This window comes from Hippocampus zosterae, chromosome 13 (genome assembly GCF_025434085.1).
Source record: "Hippocampus zosterae strain Florida chromosome 13, ASM2543408v3, whole genome shotgun sequence".
Lineage (NCBI taxonomy): Eukaryota > Metazoa > Chordata > Actinopteri > Syngnathiformes > Syngnathidae > Hippocampus > Hippocampus zosterae.
The window spans coordinates 9,828,256-9,844,193 of NC_067463.1; the positions used below are offsets into that span (position 1 = coordinate 9,828,256).

Below are 15,938 nucleotides of genomic sequence, written 5' to 3' on the forward strand. Positions count from 1 at the left end.
TATACTAATGGCAGTAGGAAAACATCATACACGACATTTAAAGTAAATGTAACCATGCACACAATAAAATGCAGATTTAAAAAAAAACTACATATACACACACACTATATATATATATATATATATATATATATATATATATATATATACACACACACACACACACACACACACACACACACACAGTATACACACACACACACGTATATAAACGACAAAATATCACTTTACATCTAAAATTGACAGAACTTCAATACACAATCTTCTCTTTGGGCCGCTTTTTATGCAGCATCTTATCATTGCCTTCAATTTCAGTTTTAATGAAATGTTCTTACACAAAACTACCAACTTATCTGAGTATTTTTTTGAACGGTCATTGTTGAACGATGTGAAGCAGCATAAAGAGGTAGCAGACAGGATGAAGTGATTTCAGTGTTTTGTTTAATGAGGACAACAACTATCAGTAGCAGTGCAACCCTTCAGTAGTAATAAACTTTACGAGCAAAGAGGAGGTGAGATGATCATGATCAGTCCCCATGAAAAGTGACACTAGTACAACTGCTGAGGAAGGAAACCCAGAATGTGAAATGGAATCGAGTGTTCTATCATCAGCAATGTCATCACGGAAAATCCTTGCGTGAAATAAAGAGCGGCAGATGAAGAATGCGATCATGAATGCGCTATTGTGATTCGCGACATGAATGTACAGCAGTTCAAGACGTCTTACCTTCAGTGTGACATGGTGCGATACGTTCTTTTATGCTCAAACTAATCATGCACACTCCCACACTCATACGCCTGATAAATATTCAAAGAATTACAAATAGAAAGGAAACACACACAAAGGCACAAAGAGAACACAGCACAGCTTCTCCCTGACCAATGAAATGTGACATTTAGACTTGGGGGGCCTGTCAGGTTACTTTTATCTGTGACTTCTCATCCAGAGTGCCTGTCATGAAGGACAAATGGATCCATGTTAGCTTATAAAACTCATGCCGGGAAGTAGTTTCTGTTTCCAAGTCAGGCTGCACCAGTAAAATAGACCGACTGCCTCCTGGTCTCACAGGAAGACAAACTCGTCACTGTTTTGTCTGTGATTAACCCGGGTGGGATTGCCAGGGGGCAGGATATGTGGCGCTGGGCTTGTGTGGTTACTGCTGTGCGCCTCCAATCCATAATCGTGACTCTGGCCCTCCACGAAGGTGAATATCGGGTACTTCTCCGTGGATGATGACAGGGCCTGCGAGAAAAACAAACACCCGGTCGAGCATGATCACAAATTTGGTGGTCGTTTGTGTTCAAGTCGCGGGGACAAAGGTTACGTGCGGGGTTGAACATTGGCAAGGTGTTTTCATATCTTTGCACTCGATGGTGGAGAGATTGCCAAAGTTGATCTTAGAGCAGGACATCACAAATAGTCTGGAGACAATTCGGCTGGAACAGGGGTGCCCAAACTTTTTGGATCGAAGATCTACTTTTCGATCAACTAACCTCCCGGGATCTACCCTTACCGGCGCGCGCACGCGCACAAACACACACACGCGCGCACGCCATGATGAGAAACGGAGGCATGCGACGCACTTTTGCAGCCTGTTAAGTATGGTAGCTCACACGTACTGTTTTAAAGTGCTTCCCTGGGCCCTCTTACATTCCTATTCTTTGCTCGTGCCCTCTGTGAATTGTACACGAAAAGCTCTGATCACAAGCTGCAATTGCAAACGATTTACCTGCTCTATTTTATTTTTTAAATATTTTTTTGTGAAAATGAGACTGATAAGATTATTAGTGTGCAGTGTATATTAACACAAAAATATATTACTAACATGTACAAAGACACACAAATGGTTGTTTGTTGATTTTTCTTCTCGACACTCCTCGGATCTACTTGGGACCTGTCTTAGATCTACCGGTAGATCAGGATCTACCTAATGGGCACCCCTGGGCTGGAATATAAAAGTGTCGCCACTGGCACAATAGAACATTAAATTAAATTACGACAAAGATGATGACGACACGCTAAAGTTAAGTTAATGATTCATTTTGAAGAGACAGTAACTGGAAGATTGCTGTTGTGACTCCTGGCTTCATGATGCCGTGTTGTCATTGGAAACAATCTCCACAAATAAGGGATTACAGTCTTTTGTTGAATTATGCTAACGTGTGCACTGTTGGCTTTCAATAGCTTAAGTATTTTCTCAAATAGTGTCCTCCAGTATGTTTGAGTAAAGAAACTAAAACACAAACATTTTCTCTCTTCAGGGAAAAAAAAAAGCCATCAAGTCACACCACTGAAACACACACGCAAGTGTTCCAATGATGTCCTAGCGTTGTGAAAATTACTTTGGAGGAAATACCGCTGCAGTTTGCAGTCTGAAGAACCCACTTTTACCCGAAACACGAGGTCGGGCAAGACATGATTGTTTCCGTTTACGGCCGTTTATTTACTCTTTTATTTGAGAGGGACAAAGCAGTCAAACGTAATTCCAAGCAAGCACCCGATGCATGTAAAGTTTGTAGTTGGTGCTAATTGTAATCCTCAACTCCAGTCTATAATGCAGCAGTGAAAATGATGTTACTGTGGAGCTGAAAAAGACCATTACATCAGATGCGGATGTTTCGATTGCTTGGAGATACTTGGACACCTCGAGCAATTTGAAAGGTTGTGCTATGTCTTTTAAAGTAAGTCACTTCACGTTATTTTTGTCAGACAGTGATTACACTTGGAAGAGTGGAATACTGTCATTGTGATGTTGAAAACCAGCACACCACACGTATTGGTCCTCTCTATTATGTAAATTGTATTTCGACGTCCACCTGCAAATTTGCAGGCTTCAGACAAGATTTACTGGCCAAGGTGCTTTCTGTTGAAAATAAATGTTGCTGTGCCATACCCTTTAATGACCTAAATGTGTGAAGCCACAGCAGCTGTGTGACTGAACCGGCAGAGACGGCAACCTACTACTTAGGCAAATTCTATCTGGCAGGCGAATAAGCGCCAGCTGTCCCAATGTGGCTGAAAGGTGGCGAAAAAGGGGAATTTCGATTGGGTCTGTTCCGGAGTTGCATGGCAGCTAGAGACTATTAAACTTACCAAAGTGACAGCAGAGCACAAAGACTCAAAGTCTTTCTTGTTCCTGGCGTAAAAGCCGATGGTGCAGCTGGGATCCATTCGAGTGAAGGGCATCTTTTTGGGAGAACTACAGTGGAAGGACTAAATGAAGAAATGGTGGGGGGAGAGAGATCAACCGCAGTCCATAATTAAACATGTTATCTGTATTGGTCACACTTTTCACAAGTGTGAAAGTCAAATTGGTCTCAGTCTGATCGGATCAGAAGAGGGGAAATGCAAATCCAGACGGACTGAAAGAAGTGATATGGACACACAAACCGTACGGTGGCGTCGGAGGCTGCGCGAAACTGACCTCGAGTGGAAAGTTGACTTGAGTGACGTCCACAACAGGTTGGCAGTAGTGAGGGTCCAAATATAGCAGCTGCTCATCTGGCCAACGGCAAGAGAAGACACAGGTAATCGCCGTGGAGAGTGGGAACATCTCATTCCACACGGTTCTCCTAATCATTCCTCATAATTAAAATAGCAACATTTGTGTACTGTATTTCCTGTCTCAAATGGTGTGTTGTCTAAAAAGGAGGGGCGATCGTCTGCTCTGGCACTTTTCCTCACCCCCAGAGAGCATGACAGTGAAACACAAGCTCCGAAATTTCTGACAAACTCTTAAAGGCCTTCTTTTTACAACCTTCAATGCTGGAAAGTAATTACACAGAGGTTTGTAAGCTACATGTAAAGTTATCATGTCGGTAAAAGCAGTTAAATAGCAGCAGTAGATTGGCTCATGAACCAGCGGACGTTTCCCCGATGGCATTTTAGTCGCTGCAAACAGAGCGCGTAGTTTCGCAAATGTTTAACTTGACTACACTTTCGGATGACTAAACCTCAACAAGCAAGTTTGGCACGAAGACAAAAAACAGAAGGCACGTGTGCGCTCTGACAGGTTCTCATAATAAGGTATTACCGGTAGTTTGAGAGGAAAATTAACAGGAAAAACAAAACGGCACTCGGGGAAGCCGTGTCTCACCTTGGAAGCCAACAAAGTACAGCGAGTGCTTTGGTTTGCCTCCTATGATTCCAAGACAACATTCCAGCTTAAGGATGTTCTGGAAATGAAAAAAAAAAAAAAAAACGCTTTGAATGTGAATTTATTCAATGACTACCACCGTATAAGGGTGACACAAAGAATCCCACCTTGACACATTCAATGTAAGATGGGTTGAGGGCCTCCCCGCCCAGGCGGACAGGCACCAGAATGATGACTGACTTCCAGGCGTGGCTGTCTGATTCTGGGGGGGGTTGGCTGAGTGGCGGGTCACACAGACGTGCGACGTCCTCCTTGTACACTAAAATAGAACCCACACTTGATAAGGAAAAGACTGCACAACATTTGTTAACGGGAGATTGAATGAGCAGACGTTGAGATGCGCAAGTGTTACCTGTACAATCCTGAGCGACATACACGGCCAGGTTGGGAAGAACACGAGTATGAGCTACGGCTTTCCTACAAATCAAGACACATTTGAATCCACCGTCAAATGCAAAGTTCGGTACCATTTCATTAAGCAGCTGAGCCTTACCGCAGTATGTGTGCCACGATGGACGGGCCGTACCAGTCCCCGGCCTTCTTTCCAGAACTCCTCCCTATTGCCACTAGCTGGTGCACCCCAAAAGGTGTCGGCGGTTGATCTCCGAACCAGGTGAGCAGTTTTTGGTGGACGGGCTCGGCTTGTCGATTCTGAGGACATTCGAACCTTTTCTTCTCGCTACGATTCGGCGTCAAATCGCTCGGCGGCGTCTTCTCGGGGGTGCCGGACCCTCGCGGTGAGCCGAAAGAGGGGATGGGCACCCCACTGACACGCACCGGTGAGCGTATTCGCAACGCTTCAAAGTCCACGTCCGTTAACTGCTGAGCATCTGGCCAAGTCCAATCTATACAACAAAAATAAAGCTGGTCCAAGCAACAAACCGAATAGTCTTTAATCTTTAACTTTGAAGAGCAAATGTATACTCGTTGGTCAGACATTTTTAGTACACCAATACATCCAATGAGATTCAATACTTTGCCTATGAAAAGATAGGAAAGCTCAGTTGTGATAAACATGGTCAGAAATAATAATAATAATAAATTTTATTTATAAGCGCCTTTCAAGATATATTCATTTCACATTACTGTGGATGTAGTTTGAAAGGCTGAACTTTTTGGGGTGGGGGGCATAATTCCGAATGTTTTTTTGTTGTTTTTACACAATCATAACACATCACCCACACCTCCAGTGAAGCATGGTTGCGGCAGCGCCATGCTTTGGGGCTATTTTTCTTCAAATAGGCACCCCTACACTCGAAGCCATAATCATACCTGTCAGTGTCAATCAAAGCTGAGCATTCGAAAATTTGGCGGCGGAATATTTGATTGAGCTTTTGGATTCGACCTCATGATGTCGTACAGCAAGTGTCCCGACTGTTGTGGCCGGTGATCAAAATAGACTGGGAGCCAAACCTCGAGGCATCAGATGGACCAGCAGGCCCTGAGCGAGCAGCATCTGACCGCTGCGCAGCATGCAGCCCCAGCCACAGTCGGTGGTCCAGCTGGAGCCCTCCAATTGGGGGAACTCCCTTCTGTAGGTCAGCCACAGCCTGGACACAAAAGCCAGACGGAAGCGCTCCACTTGGTCTGAAACACACGGGGAGGAGGAAGAAGAGGCTGTGTGAGTGTGTACACTCTCCCCATGTGACACGTTTGTGGCGATGTGATGTTTATCATGTCAGCAGAAGCATGTTTTGCCATCTACGGAATGCCTTTGATCTGATGAGATGCTCAGGCGTTTCAGTCACGCTTCTTTTGAAATGATAGAACATTTCTGGCAAGAATGCCGAGATAGGCTTATTAGCGAGTGATTCTCTTTTCATGTTTGACTTATTTGAGCAGTGCAATGATTAATTGATCAATCAAAAACTCATCAATGATGAAATGAATCCATTACTTTTGATAATCGATTCATTGTTAAGAGACCTTGCTCAACTAAAATATCACCTTAAATGTGACTTTGCGGTTTGGAGAATTGCTTCAAACATTTTCTGTGAATAAAAGGGATGGCCTGATTGATTTTTTTCTGCAAAATGTACTTGTGCTGCACATCTTCAAAGCCCTCCTCAAAACTCACTTGTATTATTTGGCATTCGACTCAGCATGACTTAGAGTTGTTCTTGATTTTACTGCTTGGTGCTTTCTACCTTTATTTGTCGATTTGTTTTACTGTTTATTGTGCATGTTAAATTGCTCCATGTACACCACTTTGTATTTTTAGCGATGGCTGTTTGAAAGTGCTCTATAAATACTGTTGACTTGACTTGTGCGGCTTCGCAGAGTGAATCTTTAGTATCGGAAAAAAAAAAGATGTCATTGGATCAGGACAACTTCGACTGAAAATTAAGTTTAATTGTTGTTTTTCTTTTACTATTTACATAACGTATTGGTGAGTGAATGTCAACAAAAGCGGGTTTCACGGCAACACAAAAACCCTGGGAACGGTGATTTCTTTGACAGTATTGCCTTTGTGAAAAATGCATGTGTAAAACAACATCCTGGGAAAGATATTTGGTCTGCATGCCTCCACTTTTCTTACGCCAAGCTATTTCTGATGTTCTTTCGTTTGTACTTTTCCATGATGTCAGGCCACGTGACTAACCCTCAAGTGTTTAACCCCCAATGACTAACAATGGTGTTTCCTGACATGTTTCTCTTTCGTTGCCCTTAAATCCCAGTGGGTGTGCCATTTTAATACTTCTTTTTTGTTAAGTAAAAGGTATGAAAAGGCCAATACAATTAGGCGTTGACTGACTGATAACACAGAAAGGACGCTTAGTCTGTAGTGCGTTGACCTCACAGTTCTGAGGTTCTGGGTTTCAATCTGGATGGCTGCTTTTCAGTGTGACATTTGAATGTTCTCCACGTGCTTCTGTGGGTAGTCTTCTGAGTCCTACGGCTTCCTCTGCAATTGAGGTAACTCTAAATTGGCCATTGGTATGAATGTGGATGACTGCTTTTATAAACGTGCCCTCTCTTGCTCAAAGTCAGCTAGGATATCGACCTTGAATGTATCATTCTATGGTTTGTACGTTCCACTTGTTACTCTGCGGACCTGAACAGGATAAGCCGTGAAGAAAACTGGATCGATGGATAATTGATGGGTTACCTTCGCTGTTGAGCAAATAGGAGTGCCCCAGGACAGTGACTGGTGAGATCTTATTGAAAGAGGTTTTTGATTTCACAGTCCACCCTACACAGAAACAACAAAGTTATCCTCAACACAACGGATCAGCAACTTCACCATTCATCATCGAGGATGTCCCATAGACACATAAATCATGTTCATAGGAGAACAAATTTTCAACAAACCATATTTGACGTTGTTCCACGCTGACATTAATTTGGCTTTGAGTTTATCCATCTCCTCAGGCTCTCCACCTGTTTCTTTGCTGGGATCTGGACTCTGGGGTGGTCTGAGTCCGAAGCTGCCTTTCTGCGCTGGGGCTTGTGGCCTCCGGCCATCCACCAGCTCGCTGTGCATCACTCCGCCCGTGTACTGCACCGCGTTGGGAGAAACAGAATTCATGGCCCGCCGCGGTCAGAGCTGGACTCTGGAGTGCCTCATTGCAACACAGAACAACTAGGGAGGGGGCAGAAGAGGAAGAGGGTGAGAGGAAGTGTTAACTATTGACTCTTTGTACTCAAGATTCATAAGCCTCGGGGCTTTTGAATGAGAAGCAACATTGTTTAAAGTAACATCCGGAGGAAAATTATTGAAATACGAGATGTAAAAAAAAACCCAAATTCCCTCAATAAAACCCGACAGCATTGCAACTACAGTACGGAAAAGTCGACACATCCCTGTTCAAATGTTGTTGCGATTAAAATCGATTAAAAAAAACAGGATCAATAATTTTGCATTTTTTCACCAATACATGCAACTCAAATGAAAAAGAGAGAAAGCTTTTCTGGAAGGAAAATAAAAATAGACAACAAAGACGAAGTATGCACACCCTCTGATCAATGGGGATGTGGCTGTGAATGACTTGTTCAAATATAAAACACTTGGGAAAATTGGGGACCGGCGCTGTGCCAAATCAGCACGTTGCTCCAACTTCTTGGGGAATATTTAAAAAAATAAAAATAAAAACATTTCAACAAAAGCTACAACTCTACGTGTGCCCGTAATACTCCGATTTTATTCTCAGTTTCGCGCATTCATAATCATGAATACAGTGTTGAGTAGGCCAGCTGGAATTTGTATGACAACATATATGAGCAGCAGCAGGTATTAGGTGAGTTTTGCTTCAATAATCTGTTAACTACAAATTACCGGTAGTAATAAATGACTTCATACTAGGTACAAGAGTACAACTGAGACGCAGGATTTTTAATTCCATACTTATGCACACTTACTATTATTGGCCGCGCTATTATTGTCACTTCCAGGAAAAAGTATGAATGGGTGCAACGTCAACAGTTTCAATGCAAACTCAGGTCATTTTTCTACGACCAAAACATTGCACAACAATGGGGACTCACAGTAAATAGCTTTCACTTCCCCAACAAGAAGCATCAAACCGATGAGAGTAACTATTTGAAGGAACCACGAGACTGTCATTTGACTCAAGACAGAACCGTTTCCCACGAAACAGGAGATACACATCTTTTAACTATTTCACAGCAAACATGGCTATACATTTTAATGAAAAGTTTAACGATCTGGGGCCACATTTTAACAGACACATAATCCCGCCAAGTAATTCCGTCATCGGGTCATACCTATTTAAAAATGTACACATTGAACATGAAGGCATTAACATAACATACATTTAGGTATAACATAACTAGCTCGCTTGAACAGAGCTCTGTACATACCCGTCACACTACTCGATCAGTCGTACGTAGGTTCATTTTGCTGATTCCCCTTTCTTGCAGTGACTCTTTCAGTTGCTTAATTCGCTGTATTAATAGCTTGTTAAGGCTTCCTGATATTAGCATTAGCATAGCCGGCGGCAGCAAGCTCCCGGTCAACCTGGCCTCACAGTGCACTTTCAACGTTAAAAAAAATCTGCTTATATCATGATACGAGTTTGTCTATTGAAAACAAAACAGTCGATACATAGTTCGACAGAGAAACGCCGATACAAGGGGAAGATGTTCTTCCCCTAGAAATAGCACTTCCTGATGCTGTTCCTCATCGCAATGCAATTGGGTGACGGAGACTCCTTGCAAGGTGATTGGGGGAATGTCATACTCGTCTCCTTATTGGCCCTGACGAGTCACGCGGAAGTGAAGTTTCAAGTAAGCGTGAAAAAGTTGGTTGGGGTTCCATGGTGGTACTGTATAGAAAAAAGAATGGATAAAGAAAGCAGGCTGCATTATATTTCGTGTTTTGTACACTTTAGTGTGTATATATATTGTAATATCTGGTTCTTGTATTGTGTTACGTCATAGAGAGGGGAGGAGCCAGGTTGCGGGAATATTGGCTCCGGTTGTAAATTAGAGTGGGAGCGCATGGGCGTGAGTTGTGGCTAACAGCAACTGCTTTGAATGCGTGTGTTTATGACTTGTTTTGTTTATTAAAAATTACGAATTGTATCAGCGACTGCGTGCATCCTTCTCTCTCCTGAATGGCATCACAATATATATATATATATATAAATGTTGGGTAAAAAATAAACTTTACTGAACAAATCACGAGTCTTAAATAAAAAAAATAACGTCATAGTAATGCTATACTGTACTGTACTGTACTGTACTGTACTGTATTGTATTATGCACAGTCTGAACATGTCAATCAGGGATGCCTTCACAGAGGAAGCCTGCATAACACCAGTGATACTCTTGCTACAATTTGAGAATCGCTGTATTAATTAAATCATTCATGAATTATTTGGGTAAAATGTAAAAAAAAAAATTAACGCCATATTTACCGTCCATAAATTCGATTCAATTTTCCATTAATAGGATTGAAAAAAAATTCGACCTTTTGGTGAGCAGTCAATGTGGAATGAATGATCAAGAAATGAATCTGTGCTGTGTGTTGCACATAGAGCACATTTGACAATTAAGTTGTACTTGATACTTGAATGCATGATCTAAAACTATCAGCGTGAATGGCTATGCATAACAACAGCAACAACAAAAACAAATTCGGGAACAACTCTCCACATTTTATTCCACTCACTGCACTTCAGGTGTTTATCACAAACAAAAATTAAAATCAAGGTACAAATAAATAAATTATCAGCTATGAACAGATACTAAAAGTTGAATGTTTTCAGTGACTTATTAAACTCAAGAAATGTCATTTAGCCTCAGTGTAACGCACGTACAAATGTGCCCCCAAATAAAGTGCATTCATAAAACTCTGCAGTCTCAAATGTGTCACACTAGTGTAAACGCCACTGTTCTAAAAGGCCTGAAAATGGTGACGACAGCAGTAAAATATTACAATTAGTTTTCTCCATAAACTTAACCAGGGAACTAAAATGATGTCAATACATAACAGAACCCCATCTGGATCCGTACAGTATTTTCAAGAGAAATCTTTGCGAATAACCCCGAGGAAAATGACCACTTAAGTACGGAAAACGTAACAAAAAAACAATTGTGTTTTAGTTGAATACTGCTAACACTTGTTCATTTGACACATATAAATGCATATTCAGTAAACCAGGCTGCGTCTGTTCTACACCACATAAAGGTCCGTATTGTTTTAGTTGCAGTTTGTGATTGTACATTTCAGTCAATCAAGGTGGAACCACTGGGGGTAAGTACAGTACAGTACCATTAAATAAACTGCATGAACTCCTTGTTGCACTGCATTTTTTTTTAAACGAGTGGGAATAAAAATTGAAGTACTGTACACAATGGTATGTGGATCACAAAATTAATCATTGGCTCAAAATCAATAAATGCCTTATAAAAGACAAAATCTTTTGTCATCTTCCCTCCACATTTTGGTTTTCTTCATGAATGAAACTTCCCTTTAACAGACTGACTACATCTGTAGTCTTTGGAAGATCGAACAGAATTTTTTAAAAGTCAAACAAAGGACCGTCTGGCCTATTCCAATGTGTTTGCACGTTTTAAAATGAAACTAAAATGTAACCGATTTAAGCAGTACAGTGGTAATAAACAATGCACGACAAAACTGAAGTGAGATCATTTTCGTCCGACATCGTGCAGTTTGCATAATGTAAACTGACTAGCTACTGTTATGACTTACATGGAGATGAATGCGATCATAGTTCTGATTGACATTAAACACTAAAAAGCAACATGTAACCATATTATTTTGGCTACCTTACACCACTATATCTTTTATTATATATATATAACCCTATCTCATATTTAGCCCAACCTTTGTTCTCCATTGAGACATTTTTGCAAATGCCTGTTTTCCACCATTTTGGGCTCAAATCAACACATTTGTTGTCGCAGGTGCTCATGTCCTATGTATGCTTATTTTTGTATGACGGAAGGGCACACAAATACCAAGCCAGGAGGAAAGGAGAGGGGGATATTCAGAAATTTGGCACTGGCCATCTCTTCAGAACCCCGACAAGTCATTGTTTATCATACCATCCACAGTCAGGTTTTCATGAAATAAAATGCACACATATCCAAGAAGGTTGCTCAACACACTCATAATACAAGCAAGATCACGTTAAAGTTAAAAGCTACGTTTTGCTGGGCTTTATTTACTGGATGCCATTTCTCACGGTCAACTTCTATCTCATGCAATTTGCGATTTGTACTATATTTGCTTGCCAACAGCGAGTCAGAGTTAGCAACTGTCACCGACAGCCATATACTGTACTATGATTGATGGCCCATTCGTTCAAATCATATTTAAAAGTAAAAAACATTAATTAAAAAAAAATCTCTCATTCCATCACAATTCTAAACGCTCTTTTATGGAATTGGAATTGAAGCGGACTTACATGGGACAGGAGAAGAGAGCCAATCTCTCTTTTACGTTAATGGATGCTACAGCTTCTTGTTGCTTTCAAGCTTAGTTTGTAGTAGACGTGTGCACATTGCAGCATGACGTCTTTGATCCACTGCTCCTCTTTTATCTATAACTGCTTCAGACAACAAAGTGTATCCTGGAAAGTGGTTAAGAGTGCACGCTTGTCTGTGTCTCATGTGTTGTTTTGTATTAGTTTGTCTTTTTTTTTTGTTAACTTTTCTTTTGATAGCGGCAGTGGCTCCTTTTGTTTTATGTTGAGAGGGAAGAAATTTCATCTCTGCTGTATGTTACACATACAGTACATTTGACAATAAAGTTTATCCAATCCAATCCAATGACTTGTATTATGAACGTATTGAGCAAGGTTCTAGATACAGTAATTCCTCGTTTATCGCGGTTAGTGGGGACTAAAACCACCTGCGATAAACGAAAATCCACGAAGTAGTGACCAATTAACATATGCATAAAAAAACAATTGCCCCACGTGGGCCTTTGCGCTTAAGCAGAGCGCACTAACACGCACATGGGCACGCACGCACACACACACACACACTCACATTTTTTAAATGAATGTTTGAAAAAAATCCGCATGCACGAAGCCAAGATAAACAAACCGCGAAATTGCGAGGGATGACTGTATTTTATTTCATTAAACCATGTCTGGTATGATAAACAATGACTTCTCAGTTAATTTACTTACTATTGAGTGAAAGAAATGGTTTTGATTCAACACTGATTGCAAGAATCTAGTGCTTTTAAAGATCAATTGTGAGTTAGTTCTGTATGTATGGAGTTAATATAATTAAACTATAGTAGACTATCAAGAGATCTGAGGATACAAAATCCACCCGGAAATGGCAGGAAAGTTACAGGCATCTGAAATTACCCCTGGAAGTGAGGTGGCTTGGCCACCACACAGCTCTGCCAATGACTATACCATGTTTAAGCACAAGACTAATCCAGCATACAGTTCAACAATCGAGAATTTAGATGTCCCCATGCTTGAGTGTGGTACAGATTGCCTACTGTGAGCGCGACCTCTAACACAAGCACAAAGCAGTTCATTTTTATTCAGCAGGAACAACAAAGTTAATATGATGGGTGCCCTATTGTTTTATTTGTCATTGCTGAATCGAGTGTGTTGAGCGCTGTTTGCACTCCTCGGCTCTCTTTCAGGCAAACACATTTCAGAGAGCACGGGGGATTGATATGGATTAAAATGCACCAATATCAGCTGATGACATGGTTGCCTCCTGTGGCAATGCCTGTGTCTGTGCATGTGCGTGAAGGCTTCAATCATACGGGAGGGAGAACGGCTGCGGTGGCCCTCCTGCTAGGAGGAGATAAGCGCTGAGCCTCAGCTGTCAGCACCACAACCACCAATAACAGACCCTTTCTCTCTCTCACTCACTCACTCTCACACACACACACACACACACACAAACACACACGCACAAGCGCGAGACTTGACACCCGCTGACATCGCCTTCCGCTGGGCCAAAATAAACGCCGCATGCAGAATAAGCGAACAGTCATCTCTCGCATGTTGTTTGATGCAAACATTCCAGAGAGACTGTGCCACAATTGACAACAAAACAGAGCCACTAAATTTGGTCTTCACAGTTTTGATGACTAAAGCACTTTGCGACCTTCTGACCTTCTCTACTTTTACATGTACAGTACATACCATAGGGACATGCATCCACATGGACTCACACATAAAGACATCTGATAAAGTCTTCCACAATACGTGAAGAATCTTCTTATTAAAATAATCCAAAGATAATGCACCTTTATAGCGGATTTTTCTCATCCCGGTGGAAGGTAATGATTGGAATCAATAAATAAGATTTGATAAGCTCTAAAATTGGAATGTACAACGTTCTAAGTGCTTGACTTGTGTTGCATTGTTTATCCAATGAAGGCATTATAGTTTGTGGTTTCAGTTCCGCTTAGGGATCACATTTTGGTTGGGCTGCCTTCTCTAGGGATGAACTTGCAGGGCTTTGCATCACCACGGCCACAAGGCCTCGACTACCTCCTGCCGTGTCAGATCTTCCAGCTGTGGCCGCCTGCTTGTCGTCTGCCGCCTTGGTCTGCTGCTCTTTGCTCCTGGAGCTCTCCTGGGAGCCCAGCTTGATTGGGCCCAGCACGTTCTTGGCCACGGTAGTCAGCTGGCTGACGAAGCTCGTCTTGTCGCCGGGGGAGACGGGCCGTGACTTACACAGCGACGGTCCGCAGAGGGAAGGGGTCACCGCGGTCGGGGACGGGGAAGGAGAAGGAGAATGCTCCTCCAGAACCTCCAGGCGACATTTGTCCTCCCAGTCCAGGGTTCCCCGATAGCAGTTGACAGGCCCAAGACCCTGTCTGACTTTCCCCAGACTCAACTGCGGCCCGTGCGGTGGGACCACAGGGGCAAGGATCCGAGCAGGCAGTTTCGGGCTCTTGGAGCTCAGGTCTGAAGTCCTTGAGTCACTGCTCTCAGCTTTTCTCAAGCTGTCCCCCATACCGGAGGGTTTAAAGGCTTTCCGCAAAGCCAGTGGACTACCGATAAGTGTAGCGTTAATGACTTTGTCAGGAGTAGCGGTAGAGTTCTTCCGTAAACAAGGACCATTATTAGTGTCTCCCTCCTGCTTTGGTTCTCTTCCACTTCCCCCAAGGTGCTCTTGAGGTGATTTACAACCTTTGGCTGCTTTGAGGTCCAGTTGCTTCGGAGTTGGGCGCTGGGTTATCTTCTCTGACCTCTTGTGCCCATCTAGACTTTCCGCTGTTTTGGTCGAATTGCTTGTAGCTGTCGTCGTGGTTTCTCCACTTGGTCTTGAACTCAAGGGCTCTGCATGATGCCTTCTCGTCAAGGATGTCTGGAGCGCCGCTGTTTCAACCCGGCTCAATCGCTCCAGGACCGACTCACTTCCGACCTCCCGTTCTCGCTCCCTTCCCCTTTCCTTCTCTTCCCTTTCTCTGCCGGCCAGCAGCGTCTCCCTGCTGAGCGGAGACTCTTGCCTGCCAAATCTTCTCACAGGCTTCAGCACGCGAGTCTCCGAGCCCGTGGAAGACGAGGAGCACGGCAGGGGTGGAGGATGAGGTGGCAAACTCTCACCATCTGTCTCCAGCAGACTCTGGAGGCCAAGTTCACACAGGAAGGCGTCCTTGCGGTACTCAGAATGTTGCACTTCAAGGCTGTGCTTCCTCAACGGACCCCCGAGTCCTCCTGTCGCACTGGACTGGGTCAAAGGCGAGCCGAGCTTCTCTGCAGACTGTACGCGTTTCAGAAGGGGCGAGCGTGGGGGCTCTGCGCTCTTTGGCCTGGGACGGACCACTGGGGGTGATGAGTGGAGCTTAACAGGGAAGGACTGCGTGGTGTTGGAACTTCCTACAGTGTGGCCCGGTAAGGGAGGAGGGGAGGACTGGGTGGGCGACGGGGTGTGGGCCAATGGGGAGAGAGGAATGTTGCCGGCAGACTTGCAACGGGCAGAGCGGTACTGTCGGTGGAGTTTGGGGGAGAGGCCGTGGAGGGAACTGGGCCGCATGTGCTGTGAAGGCGCCGGGGAGTTTGGAGTGCTCGAGGCTGGAGAGCTGCTTTGAGAGGAAGCGCCTGTTAAGAGAAAAATAACCAGGATGCATAAAAAGTCCAGACACAGTACATACCAATTAGGGTTGTCACGTAAAACTCTGTGAATGGGAAAATCGGCTTGATTTAATCACATCGAATTGTTACGCTTAAAAAAAATAGGGCTGTCAAAATTAATTTGGGAGTTCAATTTGGAGAAATCCCAAATAATGCGTGCACTTTGCAAAGCCAAATTCAAATACCATTTTCATTGTAAGTCTTTGGCGTACCGTTCAGCAGTTCAACA

The 15,938-nt window shown here is 43.1% G+C and overlaps 2 protein-coding genes across 4 annotated transcripts in view; both read right to left on the reverse strand.

The window, feature by feature from the left end:
- Window positions 1–424: 424 nt before the first annotated feature.
- Window positions 425–9,497, reverse strand: LOC127613215 (cysteine protease atg4da-like). Its single transcript, XM_052084158.1, has 11 exons — window positions 8,979–9,497; window positions 7,470–7,740; window positions 7,267–7,350; window positions 5,571–5,744; window positions 4,651–5,002; window positions 4,510–4,574; window positions 4,265–4,416; window positions 4,098–4,176; window positions 3,426–3,502; window positions 3,095–3,214; window positions 425–1,243 (listed from the first exon to the last, which is right to left on the reverse strand). The coding sequence occupies exons 2-11, from the start codon at window positions 7,684–7,686 to the stop codon at window positions 1,064–1,066; spliced, it is 1,500 nt and encodes a 499-aa protein (XP_051940118.1). The 5' UTR covers window positions 7,687–7,740; window positions 8,979–9,497; the 3' UTR covers window positions 425–1,063.
- A 758-nt stretch (window positions 9,498–10,255) lies between these two features.
- LOC127613205 (microtubule-associated serine/threonine-protein kinase 1-like) overlaps window positions 10,256–15,938 on the reverse strand; it is a 72,259-nt gene continuing 66,576 nt past the window's right edge. For all 3 annotated transcript variants that reach the window (XM_052084143.1, XM_052084142.1, XM_052084144.1), the window contains one exon: window positions 10,256–15,676. In XM_052084143.1, the coding sequence (XP_051940103.1) occupies window positions 14,034–15,676 (1,643 nt within the window). In that variant the 3' untranslated portion in view covers window positions 10,256–14,033. The remainder of the gene's footprint in view (window positions 15,677–15,938) is intronic.

What these genes read in the sequence shown, in the direction of transcription:
- LOC127613215 (XM_052084158.1), bottom strand. Translation starts at nt 7,686, where the DNA reads ATGAATTCTGTTTCTCCCAACGCGGTGCAGTACACGGGCGGAGTGATG. An exon ending in CTATTTGCTCAACAGCGAAG is followed by an intron (nt 5,745 to 7,266) that starts GTAACCCATCAA and finishes CGTGTGTTTCAG; the next exon opens with ACCAAGTGGAGCGCTTCCGT. An exon ending in AAGTCAACTTTCCACTCGAG is followed by an intron (nt 3,215 to 3,425) that starts GTCAGTTTCGCG and finishes TTCTTCATTTAG; the next exon opens with TCCTTCCACTGTAGTTCTCC.